Source organism: Podarcis cretensis (assembly GCF_951804945.1).
Source record: "Podarcis cretensis genome assembly, chromosome: 1".
In the NCBI taxonomy this organism is placed as follows: Eukaryota; Metazoa; Chordata; class Lepidosauria; order Squamata; family Lacertidae; genus Podarcis; species Podarcis cretensis.
Window position 1 is genome coordinate 126,910,983 of NC_137170.1, and position 21,786 is coordinate 126,932,768.

Below are 21,786 nucleotides of genomic sequence, written 5' to 3' on the forward strand. Positions count from 1 at the left end.
GAACATTCAGATTTGATTGGTGGAAGTTCAGCATTGTCCCAGAGAACTATCCAGTGGTGGATTGGGGGGGGGGGCTGAAGGTCCAACCAAATGGAAGTTAATTTTTCTGAGAAGGCAACCAGCTCAGTGCTATCAGGGTTAAATGACTGCATTTAATGTTCTTTACAGACAGTAGCTGAGTGTATTTTTTTGAGTCCTGGGCAAAGGGAACACAGGCTCTTTACAGTGATGTCAGAATCTGTTTTTATTATAATATTTTTACAGGATATCCCAGTTGAGCTAGATAGCATGTTTACAATGAAGCCTTGTCCAAGGACAGCTTAACACTATTATACAATACATACAGCAGTACAAAGCAGTTACAGTACAAGCTACCAGCATGTTGTAAATCATGTCAAAGCTTCATGTTACACCTGATTAACTAGCTGGCTGTAATGTTAGCAAACGATCCAAGAACATTTGCTTCGCTGTTGCAAAGGGTGCTGGCAGGATGAATATTGTCTGGTTGTCAGTTCATGAGAGAGAGAGACTTTGCTTTTCAGCATTTACTTCATACAGACTCTTAAGGATATACACAACACACCCACCTCAGATGGAAATGGCCTCTTCTGAGGTAGATTGGCTTCCCCACGGATGATTCACTGACGGGATCAAGTTCCAGACATCTTTGCCTTCCTCCAGCATCACTGAGGCCTTAAATATTATATAAAACTTGCTGCTGACAAAGGTGCAGAAAAAGACAATCAAAATGATCAAGGAGTTGGAACACTTTCCATATGAATAGAGGGTGAAGTTTCAAGGACGGAAGAAGACCGGAAGGGATATAAATGATATAAAATAGGGGATATAAAATATAAATGCTACTCCAAGAGTGCATAGAGCAAAGCTTTCCCCCACCCCCTCTGTCATAGTACTAGAGGTTGGGTTCACCAAATGAAATTGATAGATCTGAGGCTAACAGAATACAACACCTCTTCAATTAAAATGCAGTTTGGAGATTAAAATCTACCTCCATGTGGGGGAATGAAGTCAGGGGAATCAGTTAAACTTAGCATGATCAAGAGCTCTATTTAAAACAATTTTGCAAGATTACAGTAGAGGAAATTGGTAGGCAATTTAAACTTAGGAAAGGCATGACAAGATTGCTGTTAGCACTTGAATGTGCCCCTCATCCTGAATCTCATATGAATCACAGCTGAGTGATACTACGGCAGGCTGGGGCATGTGTTGCTGAGTGCAGTGCTACCAGCTATGTGGCATAAGCGATGTGCAGTGTTTCCGGGTCATGCTTTTGGATTGCTCTGTTACAGAGATGATGCCTCCTGTCATTTTGATCTTTTAAAAATGAAAGGTCCAGCACAAATTCTGCTACCTTTACTGGGAGAAGACCTTGATGCCATTAGCACAGGACCCTGAAAAAGTCCATGAATCCCCACCAACAAGAAGACCATTAAGTCCAGAGTCTTAACACTGCACACCTGCCCTATTGATAGGAAGCCCTGGGCAAGCAGCTTAAAAGCTCGCCAGGGGCACCAACTGGCAATCTAGGAGCTTAAACCACATAGTTAATTCCAGTGTTGCTGCCCCTCCAGAGTTGCAAGCAGCAAGAGATGCAAAATTGCTCCTGCTGCTGCTTCTTTTGTTGAGATCTCTGTGTTACAAAATCATTCAACGGGCCAGCAATGACAGCTGGGAAAATGAAGTAATCATTGAAGTTGCTGACTTCAATGAAACCCTTTTATGTCATTCCCATTTGAATATGAGCAAAGGTGAATTGCAGTATCACAGGAAGGCTCGAGAGCAAACACGACGGCTGCTCAGTCGCGTAGTGTGGGTTGTCAGCACCCGGGGCAAGGCAAGTAATTTGCACCCCCTAACCCGTGGATTTGCGCCCCCTAACCCTAACGCCCAGATGTTGCGCCCGGTGCGGCCGGCCCCCCCGCACCCCCCACGCTACGCCACTGCAGCTGCTAAAAGCTCCTCAAGCAATATCTTGTGAAACCCAAGGTGAAGACGTGATGACAAACAGAGCTTACATGCCTGAGTATAGACAGTGTTAAGACATTTCATAATATCAGCCAGGTGAGTGATTAAACAAGTAGTCAATTAATTTCAAGGGTGTGCTGCCATCACTGACTTCATCAGCTTCAGAAGCCTTGATCTGGGGCTGTCAGCTTTCTTTACCTTGAAGGCTTCTGTACCTTAAACACCTGTGCACAAAATGAGCAGAAAATCAGCAGGTGAAGCATTTCACATTGGCTATCAGAGTCTATATATGTTGCTGAAGTGACAAGCGAGCAGCCTTTCTTTCACTTCATCCCATCTCACCACAGTAGCACAAGTGCAGCAGCTCATGGCAAAGAGCAAGAATGTGGGCCTTTCCCATTGGATCGCTTAAAATGAATGGCAAGCACCACCACAGTTGTTGCCGTGCACCAGGTGCTGCCAAGCTTTCACATGTTAGCAGTGGCGTAGCGTGGGGGGTGCAGGAGGGGCCGTCCGCACCAGGCACAACATCTGGGGGGGGCGCTCGCCGCCTCCGGAGTCGCCGAAGAGCCTCGGGCGCAGGCTGTAGCAGAGCCCCATGTCTCACGGAACCAACGAGCTGTGCGCGCGTCCGGGCTGAAGGCGTCCGGCAGACAGCGGCCCTCAGCGCTCGCCGCAGTCCCCACGCGTCAGGGCCGCGGAGGGCGCGCCAGGCAGCCCCTCCTCACAGCCCCGCCACCGCCACTGCTGCTGCAGCTGCTGGGCCATGTTGCATTTTCCTCGCCTCTCTGCCCTCCTCCTCCTCCGGGCAAGCGGTGTCGTTTGGGCGGCAGCGCCAGCGGCAACTCGCCTCAGATCACCTGACACGGACCCGCCGCCGTGGCTACCTTACTGTAAATACCCCAGCCCAGGCAGCAGCAAGAAGAAGCTGGCAGCGGCGGCAGGTTAGGGGTTAGGGGCGCAAATTACTTGCCTTGCCCCGGGTTAGGGGGCGCAAATTACTTGCCTTGCCCCGGGTGCTGACAACCCACGCTACGCCGCTGCATGTTAGCACAGCAACACCTGAGGGAAGCAGCACCTACACTACTTCGAGTAATGCAAGGGCTGATGTATGCAGGCAGCAGAAGTGGGAGATGGCGCAGTTCTGAGAGAGTAGAATGAAACTGCTAATTTAGACCAAAGGTGGAGGTTGGGGGATAGCAGTTTCTAATGCTTCGCCGTAGATATACATTCAACAACAAAAAGCCTTTTCCACACAACTGTAAACCTGTAATAAAAGGGCTAGCATATTTCTCATTGACATGTTACTTTTCCACTCACAGGGATTTTTTAATTCTTTAAACAACACAGCGCTCACAAAGCAGTTTCAACTGTCTTTCAGTCTGAAATGGTCCAGTCCTTAAGAATGCCATTGGCGTCAGTGTGGAATAATGGTGCTATGAGACCTCTGCTGGTAGTTTGTATTCACAGCAATCTCAATTTGAACAGCTAGAGAGTTGTGTGTTTGTGTGTGTGTGTTTAATCAATCAGAAGTAGAGGTGGGTGAATATTCTATTTCTAGTCAGTGTTATGTGCTCATTAATAAGGCCATTCAAATACTTTTCTACATTAATTATACACACACACACACAGTCATACCTTGGAAGTCGAACAGAATCTGTTCCGGAAGTCCGTTCGACTTCCAAAACGTTCAGAAACCAAAGCGCACCTTCTGACTGACTGCAGGAAGGTCCTGCAGCCAAAGAGAAGCCGCAGAAGCCACGATGGATGTTTGGGTTCCAAATAACGTTTGCAAACCGGAACACTCACTTCTGGATTTAGGTACGACTGTATATAAAATTAATATTTAAAATGCGCACATCTGGTCACAAAATAGCCATTTGAATACATACTTCATGTCAATTTGCTTTATTAACGTGAAATTATTATTTACATTTATAAACTGCCCGTCACCCAGAAGGATACATATATAATGACAACGATAAAACATTTAATTTAAATATCACTAAAATCACATTAGACTGATAAAAAAATTTTTTGGCATACACCACTGAAAAAGCCTTTATAAGCTGAAACTCGGCTTTCATTTTCCCCAAAGAACATCTGGGTGGTGCAGTTATCACCAATGGGCTGCCATTCTTTTGTGCAACCATATCTTTTTATTTCATTGCAGTGGTACAGTTATTATTGGAATATATTTTGACAGCAGACTGAAATTTTAGATATGGAATCACATACAGTTTTTGTATCTTATTGTTGTGAACCTACATATGACTATTTGTTAATAACTGTATTGACCTTTGGGCCATAGCTTTGTTTGTTTTAAGTTCCTAATATTTATGCATGATATATAGTAAGGTATGGCATTCATTTGTCTCTAGATAAGTAGTCCAGAAAAGTAGCCACATTGGTTTGTTGCAACAATAATAAAATGCAACGGCAAAGAGGCCTGTGGTAAATTCAAGCATAAACAACTTATGGTAGTAGGAACTTTGTAAGCAAAAACCTATTTTATCAGATACATACAGAGAGATTTGAAGGGCAACTTGTATTCTCTGAGAGCCCACTTAACAGGACAATACATTCAAAGATATGTGTGTGGCACTCAAGGACTAGGTAAGTTACTATTATTTATAGCCTCAAAAGGTGTTTTTCAAAAATATAGTTGATATTTTTACTTAACTTTCAATTCGTTTTTTCAAATACAGCATGTAGCAATATTTTAAACTATGTCTTTTGTATTTATATATATATAAGATTTTGTTTTTATGCCAAACATTTCTTATCTACACAGAGCAGAGGAAGCCCAAGGTCAAAACACATTTGGGTTCTTTGATACTTTGTGAGCTATATCTGTTCATATCACTGATCTTTTGTCAATATACTCTGTAGATGTTTGGATTCTTTTGCTTTGGGGAGAGAGAAAGAGAGAGAGGGAGAGGGAGAGAGATTTCCATTCTCATTAGATTCCATAAAATCATTTTTACATACCAAATATATTTTATGATAACTTGTAACAGTTAATTTTTAGATCCTTTTTTTTAAGCACATGTATGTGGACAGAGACAATGGATATACATAGCAAGGCTGAAGTATGAACCTCCATATATTGTATCTTCTCATAACCTATGGCAAAGCTTTGTGTCTTAAAACACACAATATTTTGCTGTTGGTTTGGAGGGAATGTGGCAATCATGGTTTGTTGGAGGTATAAACCAGGAACTTTGATTGGATACATCAATACACACTCATGGACAGCAGCACAAAATTCGGAGTTTGTGGCACAAAAGTCCCAGGAAAGGTTTTGAAGTGATATTAGATGTCAGGATCATGATGTACATGATAAGAGGCTTCAGAATCCTGTATAGAGCTGGTCATGTACTAGACAGCTAGCAGAGGATATCGTTCAACCACTTGATATTTGATTGAATAAAGACAAACACCATAGACAACAGAACCACTGCTGTCACAACCTTGGTAATATTATAGCAACGGGGGTGGTGGTGAACTAGATTACCCTTGAGGTCCCTTCCAACTCTACAATTACATGATTCTGTAAGAAAGGCAACAATAACAGGAAGAATTAAAGGAATTATTGGAAACTCAAGGCAGTAGAGATATAAGATGATCAGAGCCCCACTGAACTTGAAGCATGGGAAGCCCCAATAAAAGTTTATAATTTGGCAGAATATTTGGACTATATGATATGTATTTGTATAATTTCGAATATTTAATGTGATTGGATTGAATTGTTAAAATGGAAAATTTAATAAAAATTATTTAAAATAAAAATAAAAATACATGATTCTCTGGTTCTATGATTCTCTGTGTGGCTCAAGTTTAGGTCTGAGAGGTATGTGTCAAGTTGGCTGAAGCGATAAGAAGGTTCCTATAATTCCTAGTCATAGCCAGGGCCAGCCCACACATGAAGCAAGGTGAGGTGACTGCCTCAGGTGACAGGATCCACAGGGGCAGCAGATCCTGATGTAAATCTTTATACCTCTTTTGCTCCTGATGTAGATCTTCATTTACCCCTTCTTCCCTGATGGCAAGGGAGGAGCCATTTTGTGGTTTGCCTGTGCCAAAATGTCTTGGACCGGCTCTGGTCACAGCCATGCTTGCAAATTTGCAGCTAGCATCATGCTGTAGTCCATGGGTAGACAAACTAAGGCCCGGGGGCTGGATCCAGCCCAAACACCTTCTAAATCCGGCCCACAGACGGTCCGGGAATCAGCGTGTTTTTACATGAGTAGAATGTGTGCTTTTATGTAAAATGCATCTCTGGGTTATTTGTGGGGCACAGGAATTCGTTCATCCCCCCCCCAAAAAAAATATATAGTCGGGCCCCCACAAGGTCTGAGGGACGGTGGACCGGCCCCCAGCTGAAAAAGTTTGCTGACCCCTGTGACCCTTTTCCAGTGCACCATTTTGGATTGACCCTGCATGTCTGTGTTGAACACAACTTTTACTATCAAGATCACATGTGTTGACAAGCCTTTGAAAGTGCCCCTTACCTAGTCATCTGTGGCACAGTAAGAATTGCCTCCAAGCAACCAGGCAGAAAAACCTATAGAAACAACAAAGCCAGTTCATTCTCTCTCTCTTTCTCCAAATTTCCCCACCCTTTTTTTTTAGGCTGTCAATGTTCCACAGATGATTAACGTAGGTTTCTGTGGTCTGGCAAGCTAGAAAACATTTTTTGTTGTTGTTACTTTTATGGACTTATCTGCAAAGCTGATTTATCAAGGTTGGGTGACTTTACTGGATAGCATCCCCTTTATGGATAATTCAACACATTTCTCTCCAGTCTGCATACCCAGCACATCCTACCCATGTGTATCTTTGGAAGAAAAAGATCTGCCTTTGCCTGGCACCCTTCCTGGAATTGCACCACATTGTGTTGTGGAAATATGCAGTCTATGCGATTTCTGATCAGAGCTGGTGTCGCATAGTGGCTAAGCTATTTCCACAAAAGTCTCTGGTCAAATGAGTTTGCCATGAAATCACTAGGGGGCCTTAAGCAAGCCGCAGGCTTCCCACCCTGTCTGCAATAGAGGGGAGAATAATATTTGAGAGCGCTTTCTCCATCCCACTTTCTTTGTGATCTTTGTGATTTCACAGTGATCCATGCAACGGTCTCATCCAGGCTTGACTACTGTAATTCGCCCTACGCGGGGCTGCCCTTGAAGCTGTCCCAGAAACTCCAGCGAGTGCAGAATGCTGCAGTGAGGCTCCTCACGGGGTCTCTGCCATGGGAGCATATTCACCCAGTGCTTTTCAAGCTGCACTGGCTCCCGGTGGAGTACAGGGTCAGATTTAAGGGCAGCCCCGCGTAGGGCGAATTACAGTAGTCAAGCCTGGAGGTGACCGTTGCATGGATCACTGTGAAATCACAAAGCCCTGAGCCCGGCCTTGGCTGGGGAGGGCGGGGTATAAATAAAAATTATTATAATAATTATTATTATTTGTTCTTCAGGAATCGGAGTGGTGCTCTTTGGCTGGTTGTCATCCAATGTCCTTTTAAAATGTGGGGGAGGGTTATTGGGTTGTTTGGGTTTTTATTTTGTGGTTTCTGTATTGTGCTTTTATCCTGCAAACCGCCCTGAGACCTGCAGGTATAGGACGGTAGACCAATTTAATTAATTGATTGATTATAATGTTAGGAGGGGCAAAAGCTCTGTTAGTTTTTTCTTTATTGATTTGGAGGGGCAGCTGCCCCCATGCCCCTTTCAGGGGAAATGGCAGGGCACAAATAAAATAATGTGGTGTTTTGGGGGGGTTACTGGGTGGTGGTTGTTTTTTATTTTTATTTTGTGGTTTTATATATTGATTTTGTGTTCTGTGAACTGCCCTGAGACCTCCAGGTATAGGGCGGTAAACCAATTAAATTAATTAACTATAATGTCTGCGTGAGGGAGGCAAAACCTGTGTTTAGTATTTTTTTTTATTGGTTTTTATTGATTTGGAGGGACAGCTGCCTCCCTCTCCCCCGCCCTGTGCCCGTCAGGGGTAATGGCGGGGCACAAATATATTAATGTGCTTTTTGAAGGGTGGGGGTGATTGGGTTGTTGTTTTATTTTGATTACGTGGTTTTTGTGGTTTTCTATTTGGGTTTTACGTTCTGTGAACTGCCCTGAAACCTCTGGGCATAGGGTGGTATATGAATCCAAATAATAATAATAATAGTAATAATAATAATGGTATTCTGTGGCTGAATATTCTTTGACAGAGAACAGAGTGGAAAGGAGAAAAGAGAAAGAGAGGCTGAAGAGAAACAACAACAACAACAACAATAACATAATAATAATAATAATAATAATAATAATGGTATTCTATGGCTGAATATTCTATGACAGAACAGAGCAGAAAGGAGAAAAGAGAGATAATAATAATAATAGTAGTAGTAGTAGTAGTATTCTATGACTGAATATTCTGTGACAGAACAGAGCGGAAAGAGAAAAGAGAGCTAATAATAATAATAATAATAATAATAATAATGGCATTCTGTGGCTGAATATTCTGTGACAGAGAACAGAGCGGAAGGAGAAAAGAGAGAGACTGAAGAGAATCTGGGAGATGATATATAATGAACTGAAAAAGGTATTTAAATATACCTTCCCTAAGAAACCAGAGGCCTTTCTCTTGGGCATAGTCGGCCAATTGGTGTTAAAGAAAGATAGAACGTTTTTTCTGTATGCGACAACAGCAGCGAGAATACTCATCGCGAAGTAGTGGAAGACACAAGATTTGCCCACCTTGGAAGAATGGCAGATGCAAGTAATAAGACTACATGGAATTGGCAGAAATGACTGGCAGAATCCGAGACCAGGGAGAAGAAGCGGCGGAAGAGGACTGGAAGAAGTTCAAGAACTACCTGCAGAAACACTGCAAAGTGTATGAATGCTAAAATGATGTTGGATATGAAATAATATGGCATCAGTGGTACAGTGTTAAAAAATATGCCAAAAATGTAATAGAAAAAGGGTGAAAAAATAAGGTTATATTATGTCAAAAGCAAACAATATGTTAAAGGTGTTTAATTATAAGGAGGAAAGATTGGAGACATAATAGAAGTGATTATAATAACTAGAAATGAGTTTTGAAGGAGGGTAAGGATTTGGACAAAGAGGAACACAAAAAAGGGAGGCGTGAGGAGGTCAGGAAAGAAAGTTTTGTAAACGTGAGCTTAAAAACTGGAGTTCTTGTTTTTTTAATTTTCTTTTTCTTTTTTCTTTACTCAGTCTGTGTGGTTTTTGTTGTTGTGTGTTGTTTTGACGTTCCTTTTGTTGTTGGAAAAATAAATAAATATACTTTTTATATATATATAAAAAAAGAGAGACTGAAGAGAATCAATAATAATAATAATAATAATAATAATAATAATAGTATTCTATGGAAGTGAGAGCTGGACCATAAAGAAGGCTGATCGCCGAAGAATTGATGCTTTTGAATTATGGTGCTGGAGGAGACTCTTGAGAGTCCCATGGACTGCAAGAAGATCAAACCTATCCATTCTGAAGGAAATCAGCCCTGAGTTCTCACTGGAAGGACAGATCCTGAAGCTGAGGCTCCAATACTTTGGCCACCTCATGAGAAGAGAAGACTCCCTGGAAAAGACCCTGATGTTGGGAAAGATGGAGGGCACAAGGAGAAGGGGATGACAGAGGACGAGATGGTTGGACAGTGTTCTCGAAGCTACCAGCATGAGTTTGACTAAACTGCGGGAGGCAGTGGAAGACAGGAGTGCCTGGCGTGCTCTGGTCCATGGGGGCACGAAGAGTCGGACACGACTAAACGACTAAACAACAATTCTATGGCTGAATATTCTGGTACAGAGAACAGAGCGGAAGGAGAAAAGAGAGAGAGAGAGAAACTGAAGAGAAGCTCATCCTCAGCCCGGAACACTTCGGCCTCAGCAGAGGCTCCGCGGCTGACAGGGAACTCCCCGTTTTTCCGACCGCATTTTTTATTTCTATGACACAAACACACCCCACACACCCCGTCCCGTCCGCTCCCCTGACGCCCAGGAGCGCGGAGAGCCCGCCCAGCCACCCCTCTCTCTCTCTCTCTCTCTCTCTCTTGCCAGGCGCCGCCGCCCCTCTTCTCTCGGCTTCTGCAGCCCCTGAGGCAGGTGAGTCCAGAAGGCGCGCGAGGAAGGAAAGGGGGAGGGGGAGCCGGGAGAGGAAGGCGGGAAGACGCCCAGAAGCGGGCCAAATTCACCTCAGAACTTCGCTTGGTCTCCTTTTTATTTTGCCTGAGGCGGAGCTGCATGCGCGCCCCCCCCCAGCCCCGCCACGTTTTTTTTAAATTCACTTTTTAACACCGTGTTTCCCAACTTTGGGCCTCCGGCTGTTTTTTGAACTACAACTCCCATCATCCCTGACTAGCAAGACCAGTGGCAAGGGATGATGGGAATTGTAGTCCAAAAAACAGCAGGAGGCCCAAGGTTGGGAAACACTGCGTTAAAGCATGTTATTTCTCTCCTCACCCGCCTCCAGGGAACTGTAGTTCGTGTGAAGGTGGGAATTGTAGCTATGGGTGGCCGACTTGAGGAAAGTATTTAGGAGAGTAAGCTGGAAAACGGTGTCCCTTTTCTTCCTACCCTCTGCTTCCTTCTACTTAAGCAATCCACAAGAGGACCTTGCCTCTTATTCCATCACCTCTAAGCTTACTTGTATGAGGTACCTTGTCAGAAACTTTTGTTGTTTAGTCGTTTAGTCGTGTCCGACTCTTCGTGACCCCATGGACCAGAGCACGCCAGGCACTCCTGTCCTCCACTGCCCCCCGCAGCTTGGTCAGACTCATGCTGGTAACCTCGAAAACACTATCCAACCATCTCGTCCTCTGCCGTCCTCTTCTCCTTGTGCCCTCCATCTTTCCCAACATCAGGGTCTTTTCCAGGGAGTCTTCTCTTCTCATGAGGTGGCCAAAGTACTGGAGCCTCAGCTTCAGGATCTGTCCTTCCAGTGAGCACTCAGGGCTGATTTCCTTCAGAATGGAGAGGTTTGATCTTCTTGCAGTCCATGGGACTCTCAAGAGTCTCCTCCAGCACCAGAATTCAAAAGCATCAATTCTTCGGCGATCAGCCTTCTTTATGGTCCAGCTCTCACTTCCATACATCACTACTGGGAAAACCATAGCTTTAACTATACGGACCTTTGTTGGCAAGGTGATGTCTCTACTTCTCAAGATGCCGTCTAGGCCTGTCATTGCCCTTCTCCCAAGAAGCAGGCGTCTTTTAATTTCGTGGCTGCTGTCACCATCTGCAGTGATCATGGAGCCCAAGAAAGTAAAATCTCTCACTGCCTCCATTTCTTCCCCTTCTATTTGCCAGGAGGTGATGGGACCAGTAGCCATGATCTTCGTTTTTTTGATGTTGAGCTTCAGACCATATTTTGCACTCTCCTCTTTCACCCTCAATAAAAGGTTCTTTAATTCCTCCTCACTTTCTGCCATCAAGGTTGTGTCATCTGCATATCTGAGGTTGTTGATATTTCTTCCGGCAATCTTAATTCCGGCTAGGGATTCATCCAGCCCAGCCTTTCGCATGATGAATTCTGCATATAAGTTAAATAAGCAGGGAGACAAAATGCAGCCTTGTCGTACTCCTTTCCCAATTTTGAACCAGTCAGTTGTTCCATATCCAGTTCTAACTGTAGCTTCTTGTCCCACATAGAGATTTCTCAGGAGACAGATGAGGTGATCAGGCACTCCCATTTCTTTAAGAAGAAACTTTTAGAAAATCCAAAATATATATCAACAGGATATCACCTCTATCTGCAGACTTCTTGACACTTTCCAATAACTCACCTAAGTTTGTGCTTCAGCAAGCTTGATTTTACCCTTAACAATACTTTCCACCAGTTTCCCCATCCCAGCAAGATATTAAGATAACTGGCTTGTAATTTCCAGGATCCCCCCATTGGTTACGTTTTTGTTTTTAAGGCTACTTTCCAGTCCTCGTGTATGGAGGCAGATCTGAAGAACAAGTTACATATTTTGTGTTAAAATATAAGCAATTCCACAACTGAGTGCTATGAAAACTGTTGCGTGGATGCTATCCAGATCGGGTGATTTCTCATTATTTATTTTGTCAATCAGGGCAGGAACATAATCCTCAGATTCCCCTTCTGCCCTACATAATCTGTTCTGAAGAGAGTTGCAAAGAATTCCTTCAGTTTCTCCACAAACTCCCTATCCTCCTTTAGCACACCTTTGATTCCTTTGTCATCAAAATGCCTGCCTAGATGGTTTCTACTACTAATATATTTTAAAAACTTAATGTCATCAGCAACGTGCTCCTCAAATTCTTTTTAAAAAAATATTTTTATTAAGTACAAATTAGAAAACATACATATTTACAACAAAAGAAAATACAAAGGAAAAGGAAAATACATAAAACCAAGGAAAAAAATTAGAGAGTATTTGCTCCTCAAATTCTTTTTTAGCATCGCTTACTGTCTGCTTGCACAATGCTGGCATCTTTTTGCTCTCATGATGCATCTCCAATATATATAGAAAGGTAAAGGACCCCTATACAGTGGACGCTCGGGTTGCAAACATGATCCGTGCGGGATTCACGTTCGCAATGCGCAGTGGCGCATCTGTGCACGCACGGGTTGCGATTTGGCACTTCTGCACATGTGCAAAATGTGATTTTAGTGCTTCTGCGCATGCACAACCACCGAAACCCGGAAGTAACTTGTTCCGGTACTTCCGGTTTCAGCGCGTCCGTAACCCAAAAAAACGCAAACTGAAGCGTCTGTAACCTGAGGTATCACTGTACAGTTAAGTTCAGTAAAAGGCGACTATGGGGTGCGGCACTCATCTCACTTCAGGCCAAGGGAGCCGGCATTTGTCCACAGACAGCTTTCTGAGTCATGTGGCCAGTATGACTAAACTGTTTATGGTGCAACAGAACACCATGACAGAAACCAGAACGCACGGAAACGCCGTTTACCTTCCCGCCACAACAGTACCTATTTATCTACTTGCACTGGCGTGCTTTCGAAGTGCTAGGTTGGCAGGAGCTGGGACAGAGCAACGGGAGCTCACCCAGTCGCGGGGATTGGAACCTCCGACCTTCCAATCAGCAAGCCCAAGAGGCTCAGTGGTTTAGACCACAGCAGCACTCATGTTCCAGCTACAATATAAGCTCCAGTTGACTAGTTGAAACTCTAGTTTCTATTATTGTGTTTTTAAATATCTCCCAAGCATTTTGGAGTGATTTGGTCCTCTTGACTTTGTTTTTCAACTTTCTTTTCACCACTCTCCTCATTGGGAGCAAGTTTCCTCTTTTGAAACCAAATGGTTCTTGATGACATACACATTGCTTGTGTTTTTCCATTGCCTGGGTTTAACAGAAAACAAACAAGTCAGCATTTGCCAGGGGTGGGGGTTTATTATTCATCATTGTCAAAGGCAACTGACTCATTTGTAAATGTGCTATACCTGTATTTTCCAGTGTAGATGAGGGGGCACTTAACCTGGGAGTAGCGCAACACTGAGTTGCTCAAATATCTTCTTCTTTTTTCAAAGAAGAATTGAAACAAGAAGCTGTAGAATCATATTTCCTTTGCAAACCCTCTATGCCCAAACTCAATTTTAATACTTGGTGGGTATTGTGGTGCATTCATCTTCATTTATTTGTTTCTTTGCATAAGTGGAATTTTACATCTTGTTTGGTGATAAGAGTCAAATACCTACTAGTTTCCCAAATCAATCAATCAACAAACAAACAAACTCTGCTGTGCCTTTCAAAATTGAATACAGTATCCCCAAAAGTTTGTGTTCCCAGCCCACACGGAAGGCAATACTCTCTGCTTCTCAAACATCTAAGAATAAATCCTAAAGTTATTTTAAAAGCACTGTTCATAACATTGTCCAGCTGTAGTTACTGAAGAGTGATTGAGCAGGTGGAATTTGTTACTCTTCTTTGGAAACGACAACACAAGTTATGCCCGAACGTAAGTTGCACCCATCACACTCATAGTGTGAAAACAAGCAACCATCATTGAAAGGCCACAGAATATCAAGGAGATCTATCAAAATGCATCTCCCCAAAAACACAAAGTGAATGATAAAACAGTATACAGTATTCTGACAACTATAAATCTTGAATAGTTCTGATTTCGAACATGTCAAATATATTATATGTCATATGCATGTTTATTATTATGTAAAATAAAAGCAATTCGGTATTTGAAAAGAAAAATGTTTATTTTCAAAATAAAAGTAAAACCTGGGCAAAATTTGTGCAGGCTGCACACTACAAATGTGTGATCATTTTGTAAAAGGTTATTCACCTTGAAGCAGCAAGTGCAATCTGGAGGAAAGAGTATCATATATATTTTACCTCCACTATCAAAGAGAATATGCTTTAGTACCAGTTTCTGGAAATTGAAGGTGGGCAGTGTTCTCTTGCACTCAGTGTCCTATCTGAAGTCTTCTCATAGGCTTCTGGGCAGCCACTATGAGAATAGGATCCTGGACTAGACGGGTCATTGGCCCAATTTGGTGGGTTCTGCATATGTTCTTATACACTCCTGCATGATAATGTTTAATATCTGATCCAAACAAGCATTATTCTTTGTAGTATGTCTCAGTGGAATCAAGTCCAGCAGCTAGAAGCAAAATTCTTGGAACAGATAGACCAGATTTATGATGACAAATTTCCCATGGAAGTCCGACATCTGCTAGCACAATGGATTGAAAACCAGGACTGGTAAGATCAAATGTTCTTTGCCTACATCTTTTTTTTTTTTTTTAAAAAAAGTAGTTTATCTCTCTTATAAAGCTTGAATTTTAGGAAACTTTTATGTACAGGCAGGATATTGGGTACATAGTTATTACTGTGTGCAGATATAAATTCCAAAAAAAGCCTATCCTTAGGAATATACAGAGAACTTTTTATTATTCTGATAAAATTTTGCCTTTAATATAAAGCAGCTTTGTGCCATTTACCACATTTGTTCTCTGTTTATTTTTGATGAAAGTATTCATCAGAAATAAACAGAAAACAAATGTGGCAACTTAAGAAACTATCACAATCAAGAAACAGTAACTGTAATAACAAATATTAAGTGTGATGTGTAATGGACATGAAAAAATTGATATGAAACAAAGGATACATGTATATTATACAGTATATACCAAGTGTACATTAACACAACAATCATATTTCTAAGTAACGTACAATATACTGTAGCTGTACATAATTGCTTACGTAATGCTATTAAAATTATTCCCTTTGCTATTAAAGGGTTTATAGGAATAAACACATTTTGTTAGTTGTCTTACAAAAACATAATAATATTTTAAAAGGAAAGGAACAATAATCTTCCTAGCATAGTATTAGCTCTCTCCAAAATACTGGCATAAGCTTGCAGTTCTATTTTTTATGAGCTAAGCCTGTGGAAGATGATGCATTATGATAGAAACAATCTGAATTTGTAAGCAAGCCTTTTCTAAGCAGTCAGTAGCCCAGTTTTGCATGTAATGTTATCCAACCATGGTTGTACATACTAGCTCTTCAGCCTACTGAAATATTTATTGGGGTTTAATGAGACTTTCCTCTGAACGTGCTTAGGACTTCATTCTTAAAACAAATAAGAACATGCATGAAGCTGATGATTCCAGACACCCATTCTAGGGCCTAATACTTTTATTGAACAAATAATTTGGAGGCTTTTACCATTACTTTTTGGTTTTTGTTTTTCATGTTTTTGTTTTATTCATATAAATTTTGCGTTGCACAGGGAATCTGCATATAACAATGAACCTATGGCAGCCATCCTCTTGCAGAACTTACTAATAAAGCTGGACGAACATTTTGACCGTGTTTCCCAAGAGAAGAATCTCCTCTTGATACACAATCTAAAGAGAATCAGGAAAGTTCTTCAGGTGAGTCTATTGCCTTCACACACAACACCTTGAGGCTAAAGAGGAATCATGAAGCAGTCTGTTTCATGAGCAATGAACTACCATAAATTTTATTAGGTTGCAAGCCAGGAAGATCTGCACACAGCCTCAATTTATGGAAATAGATGCAATGCATTCACTTATAAGTATTTGGTCATTACAGTCCACCAAAATCAGGGGCTTCAGTCTGCTCTTAGTTACCTGTTTACCCACGTGACCAAACTGGGGGACCAATATTTCATATTGCAGTGTGCATCCCTTGTTTCTAGTTGTTGGTGCTGATGCAGGACGGAGGTTGCTTATTAGAGGAACGTTCCCAGTACCTTCTGTAAACTAGATGTGATATGTGAGATGCATCTACTCTACACCAAACATTTGAAGTTGCCTATGTCCTTAGGCCCAGACGGGGGCTGGTCGCACTCCCACAGACGGTGATCCCTCTGGGGGTCCTCCTATTTGATGTAACTCTTAGGAACCCCTGCTGCCAGATTGACCTATGGCATCACTTCCAGCAGATGGACCGCAAGTAAATGATTGCCCCATGCCCAAGCCAAACCTCTCTCATCTGTATTCAATAAAGTTGTGACCTGTTTCTTTCCAAATTAGTCTATGCTGTTCACTTGGTGGGTCAGGAATGGGGAAGCACAATGCCTTGGCCTGCAGCGGCTTTAAAAACAGATATTGGCAATGAAGAAAAACATTTTTCATGCCTGAGACAGCAATTGCTTCTGTAACATTGTGTGAAAAAGGATAGGCCTGAAAGCCAATTTAAATGAACTTTTCCTGACATGACATAGGACTTTACCACCTGAGTATGGGTGGGTATTACGGGTGACTTGCTACTTTGAAAGTAACCCCATATTTAACTCTCCTGGTAAAAACAAATGTTTACATGTTAAAGGAAAGTCCTGGGGATCCACAGGCACTATTGGTCAAACTAGGTATTATAAAAGCATATCTCATGTGCTGTTAGAAGGCAATTCATGCCAAATTCCTACAAAATTGGGTGGGATTTAAAATACAACAGAAGGATTGTGAGAGTTGCTGGACTCCCCCCCCCCACACACACACACCTGTGCATTTGCTCATGATTCAGTGGGTAGTTTTTTCCTGTTAGGGTTACTTCTATTATATATTTGTTGTGTTTTTATTTATTTTTTCATGGTACAGAAGATACATTTTTAGGAAACAGTTGTTACAACAGTAAAGAACAAATAACTTGTCCTGAAAAAATTACAAACTTTTGTCATTTTTTTGGTAATAAAGTTTCATTTGATTACGTATTCTAAAAGAAATGTATCCCAGATTTTTATGTGTGAAATATTCTGCAGTAAATGGAGATTGTGGAAAGTGTTGTTTGAGACTTGGAAGTTCGAACTCTGTGCACAAGTGTATTGGATGTTGGTCTAGTGAAACCTGTTGCCTTATTTAATAGGTGTTTTTTAATTCTTTGAGACCATCATGGCAGCAAATGTACACCAGCACTTCTGAGGAAGTGGGTGGAGGCGGGGGGCGGGAAACAACACATGTGGCTTAAAACTAATACTACATTTCTGTGTGAGGTTTTCTAATGCATTTCCTCTTGCTGACCTAGATTTAGAATTCTCAACATAGATAAGTGGCTTCCAATAATGATTACCTGAACTGAAGAAAACTCTCCTTGCATTTTAGCCTCAAACAGTGATAGGGCTGGCTCTAGACATTTTGCCACCTGAGACTGAACCCTAAATGGCACCATACTAACCCCAAGTTAGGTGCACACTAGTAAAAGCTGAGCAATGCAAACAACTGGTGCTAAATGAACAACTACTTTATTGGCAGTTAAAGCCCCTACTCAGGATCACTTAAGAACACCAATTCAACAATGCTCATCCTTAGCATCCCTTAGCCACCCTACCATATTCACACAGGCAGGATGGGTAAAGAACAACCCCGTTTCCTCCACTCCATTTCTTTGCAGTGGAGCTGTAATTCTAACCTGCATCAGCACTTGTGATTCAGAACCAAGGGTTCTTCTGAACTATTTAATACTGAGCACACATAATCTTGGAGATGTAGAGGTATATATTTAACAGTACAGTCGTACCTTGGATCCCAAATGCCTTGGTACTCAGAGGTTTTGGCTCTCAAACACCGCAAACCCGGAAATGAATGTTCTGGTTTGTGAACAGTCTTTGGAACCTGAATGTCCAACGGGGCTTTCACGGCTTCCAATTGGCTGCAGGAGCTTCCTGCAGCTAATCAGAAGCTGCACTTTGGTTTCTGGACATTTTGGAAGTCGAACAGAATTCTGGAACGGATTCCATTCGACTTCCAAGGTACAAATGTATTACATAAATGTGCATGTTTAACATACTTATCAGCAGATAAAGCAGAGGGAACGTAGGTACTGCAACTGTCAGTTGAGCCAGTGTGGTGTAGTGGTTAAGAGTCTTATAATCTGGGGAACCGGGTTCGTGTCTCCGCTCCTCCACATGCAGCTGCTGGGTGACCTTGGGCCAGTCACACTTCTTGGAAGTCTCTCAGCCCCACTCACCTCACAGAGTGTTTGTTGTGGGGGAGGAAGGGAAAGGAGAATGTTAGCCGCTTTGAGACTCCTGAAGGGGAGTGAAAGGCAGGATATCAAATCCAAACTCTTCTTCTTCTTCAAAAGAAGTAAATTAACAGCTCTCCTTATGCAGAACCTGAGGAACATCAGAGCTAATTGAAATCAAGTGGTTTGAGCACAAGATTTAATAATTTAGTCATGACTAACTTCGGTTAAAATTAAGCAATGAGGGTGGGTTTTTTCTATATAAAAAACCCCTGAAAGCAACCACTATTATTATTTTTTAAACATAAACACCGCCCAGAAAGGTTTGACGTTTCAAGCTGGGTATTAAAAAGAGATCATAACTCAGTGGCAGAGTGCATTCTTTTCATATCAGCCCTAGTTCAAGCCTCCTGCATCTCCAGTATCTTGGATAGCAGAGCTAAAAATACCCTTGTCCAAGATATCGAGGGCTACTCCTAGTCAGTGCTGGGATAGTTAGACCAGTAGTCTTACTCAGTAACACTAAGCTTCATATATGTTAATTGATTTCAAATAACCAGGCACATCTCCAGAGTGGAAGTATTTAGGGCCCAAAGTAACCCTGAAACTCGTGCCAAAAAATCCTTAAGGGTCATAGTGGGTGCAAAAATATTGTCAGCAAAGCAGTGCTTCCTGATCTATATGGACTAGGCCTGGGCTGTTTCTGATGCTATTTTCTGGGCTATTTTGTTTCTTGTTCTCAGGGAAAATACCAGAGTAGTCCTATGCATATAGCAGTGGTTGTTTCAAACTGTTTAAGAGAAGAAAGAAGAATATTGGCTTCAGCCAGCATGCCGGTACAGGTAACTCTGCTTTTAATTTGATATATACGTTTGTCTTTAAGGAGGCCTAAATCCACTGCAGATTCGGAACACTGATTTTAAAGGGTTTCAGCACATATAATTCAGGGCTGGATCATGGTCACTGGGTGCAATCCGGGCCCATCAAATCCAAGATTGTTGTCAAGTTGTATATACCCTCCAGTATTTCACAGGTCAAAACAAGGCAACTCACGTGTATTTGTAGCACTCCTGTTCTTCTAACAGGAACTATTACCCTTCCTCTTGCTGAAGAGTTCCCCCCCACCTGCATTTAATTTGCAATAACCTATGCTGCATTAGTATGTTGTTGTTGTTGTTTAGTCGTTTAGTCGTGTCTGACTCTTCGTGACCCCATGGACCAGAGCACGCCAGGCACTCCTGTCTTCCACCGCCTCCCACAGTTTGGTCAGACTCATGTTGCTAGCTTCGAGAACACTATCCAACCATCTTGTCCTCTGTTGTCCCCTTCTCTTTGTGCCCTCCATCTTTCCCAACATCAGGGTCTTTTCCAGGGAGTCTTCTCTTCTCATGAAGTGGCCAAAGTGTTGGAGCCTCAGCTTCATGATCTGTCCTTCCAGTGAGCACTCAGGGCTGATTTCCTTAAGAATGGAGAGGTTTGATCTTCTTGCAGTCCATGGGACTCTCAAGAGTCTCCTCCAGCACCATAATTCAAAAGCATCAATTCTTCGGCGATCAGCCTTCTTTATGGTCCAGCTCTCACTTCCGTACATCACTACTGGGAAAACCATGGCTTTAACTATACACTGCATTAGTATACATGGAAGTAATCACCACTGAACTCAATGGAACTTTAAGAATCTCTTTGGTTTTTGACCCAGTGATGATGCTGACACTGTGATATTGGATGAGGAAGTAGTTCTCAAATCAGACATAAATATGTGAGAAATTAGGGAGTAGATTACTTGTACACCCATGCCAGTTTCATGAACAGATGTGGATCTCCATGCTTTGTGTGTTATTGTTTCCCCACAAAAGTGACTTGTGCAAGGTATCTCATGTGAATGAAAACATTAAAATCAGAAGTAACTTTTTTTTTTGGGGGGGGGAACCATGAAAGCTAACAAATAAGGTCCTAAATCAGTTCTTTTAAAGTTATTGGTCACTGAATTTGTCTCTATGCCAAGAGAACTCATTTTGCTGAACTCATCTGTAAAATCCTTTTTTTTTTTTTAGGGACCTCTGGAAAAGTCACTACAGAATAACCTGGGTTTGGAAAGGCAAAGAAACGTTGAACACAATGTGTCTGCAGTCAAGAACAGTGCACAGGCAAGTTACTACAGTTTGCCACATGTGTACCAAATGCCAACATATCTTCCTCAAGGTGCAGATATATCTCTGTGGACTTGCTATGCAGCACATGCAGCAGAATGAGGTGGTAGAATGGAGCTGCACTACATTTCAGGCACACCACTTTTGAATGCTCCCCCATTTAAGAAATACAGTATGCAAGTAGAAAATCAGCACATCAATGCTAAAAAGTTTTACTAAAGCTCATTGCGTGTAATGCTGGTGGTTTTTTATCTGTGTGGATTTTGTAACATAAAGGAACTTTCGAAAATGTGATTCCCCCCCCCCCCACCTACTGTCTGACATGATGTGGTCTGTTCTAGCTCTTTGACATGCTACCACCTTGTTCTGTTGCTTATATCCTGCTTTTCTTAAGCCCTGGAAACCAAGGCAGTATGATGTGGTTCCCAGGTGGCCCCGTGTCTCTTCATACTTGCCAGACAGCACTCTATCTCTGTGTGTGGATGTGCAGGTAGATATAAATGTAGAGAGGGTTAAATGAAATCCTCAGCCTCATTAGTGTGGGCACCTTTTTTTAGTTGATAAAATATATTTTTAATTGACTGATCTGAGTTATTAATAAGATAAAATGTTGCTGCCAATGTATCCAATGCTAGTCGTACTCAGAGTAGATTGAAGTTAATGGACATGACTAGCAATAAGCACAAGATACAAAATAGTTCAGCTCACTTTGCCCATTTAGGGCACACCCAGTTGCTCTGGGAGCAAGGCAGCAGCAAGGGTTCACAGGGAATACTATAGGGAATTCATAGGGGATCTGTTTGCCATTAAATCATTTTAATTTTAATTGAAAAAAGCAGATGACAGAACAAGATGTCAAATATTTAGAAGATCTGCAGGAGGAGTTTGACTTGAGGTATAAAACAATACAGAGCATAGGTAAGCTTTTCCATGTGTGTAAACAGTATTAATTTGAAGCTTATTAACACTTTTAAAATGTTGTGTTTATTGTTGTTAATGCCTAAGTTCGCCTTGTGTTACATCCAAAAACTCAACAAATGGCATATTTGCAACAACGAAAACACCCAACCTATGTAACTACTGTATAGCAGTGATGAGGTATCCAATAGTTTAGTGGCAAATTCAGAAGTGCAGAGTCCCTTCATGATTGTTGTGGTCACAACTCCTTCTATGGTTATGAGAAACAAGCCTAAAATT

General features: G+C 41.9%; 2 protein-coding genes across 6 annotated transcripts in view; one reads left to right on the plus strand and one right to left on the minus strand.

Annotated features, from left to right (window-relative positions):
* The window catches only part of MYO1B (myosin IB), a 162,522-nt gene extending 155,486 nt beyond the window's left edge, over positions 1-7,036 (minus strand). The window contains exons 1-3 of one of the 2 annotated variants that reach the window (XM_079976602.1): positions 6,501-7,036; positions 2,097-2,210; positions 588-715 (exon numbers count right to left, since the gene is read on the minus strand). The gene's annotated coding sequence lies outside the window, so the exon portion shown is untranslated. Of the gene's footprint in view, positions 1-587; positions 719-2,096; positions 2,211-6,500 lie in introns of both variants that reach the window. The other variant, XM_079976601.1, reaches the window with a different exon arrangement.
* Positions 7,037-9,985: 2,949 nt separating this feature from the next.
* STAT4 (signal transducer and activator of transcription 4) overlaps positions 9,986-21,786 on the plus strand; it is a 36,935-nt gene continuing 25,134 nt past the window's right edge. Inside the window, exons 1-6 of one of the 4 annotated variants that reach the window (XM_079978039.1) lie at positions 9,986-10,117; positions 14,582-14,710; positions 15,744-15,888; positions 19,183-19,281; positions 20,494-20,586; positions 21,429-21,507. In XM_079978039.1, coding sequence (XP_079834165.1) covers positions 14,583-14,710; positions 15,744-15,888; positions 19,183-19,281; positions 20,494-20,586; positions 21,429-21,507 — 544 coding nt within the window. In that variant the 5' untranslated portion in view covers positions 9,986-10,117; position 14,582. Of the gene's footprint in view, positions 10,118-10,446; positions 10,506-12,705; positions 13,601-14,581; positions 14,711-15,743; positions 15,889-19,182; positions 19,282-20,493; positions 20,587-21,428; positions 21,508-21,786 lie in introns of those variants that run through there. The other 3 variants (XM_079978040.1, XM_079978038.1, XM_079978037.1) reach the window with 3 other exon arrangements.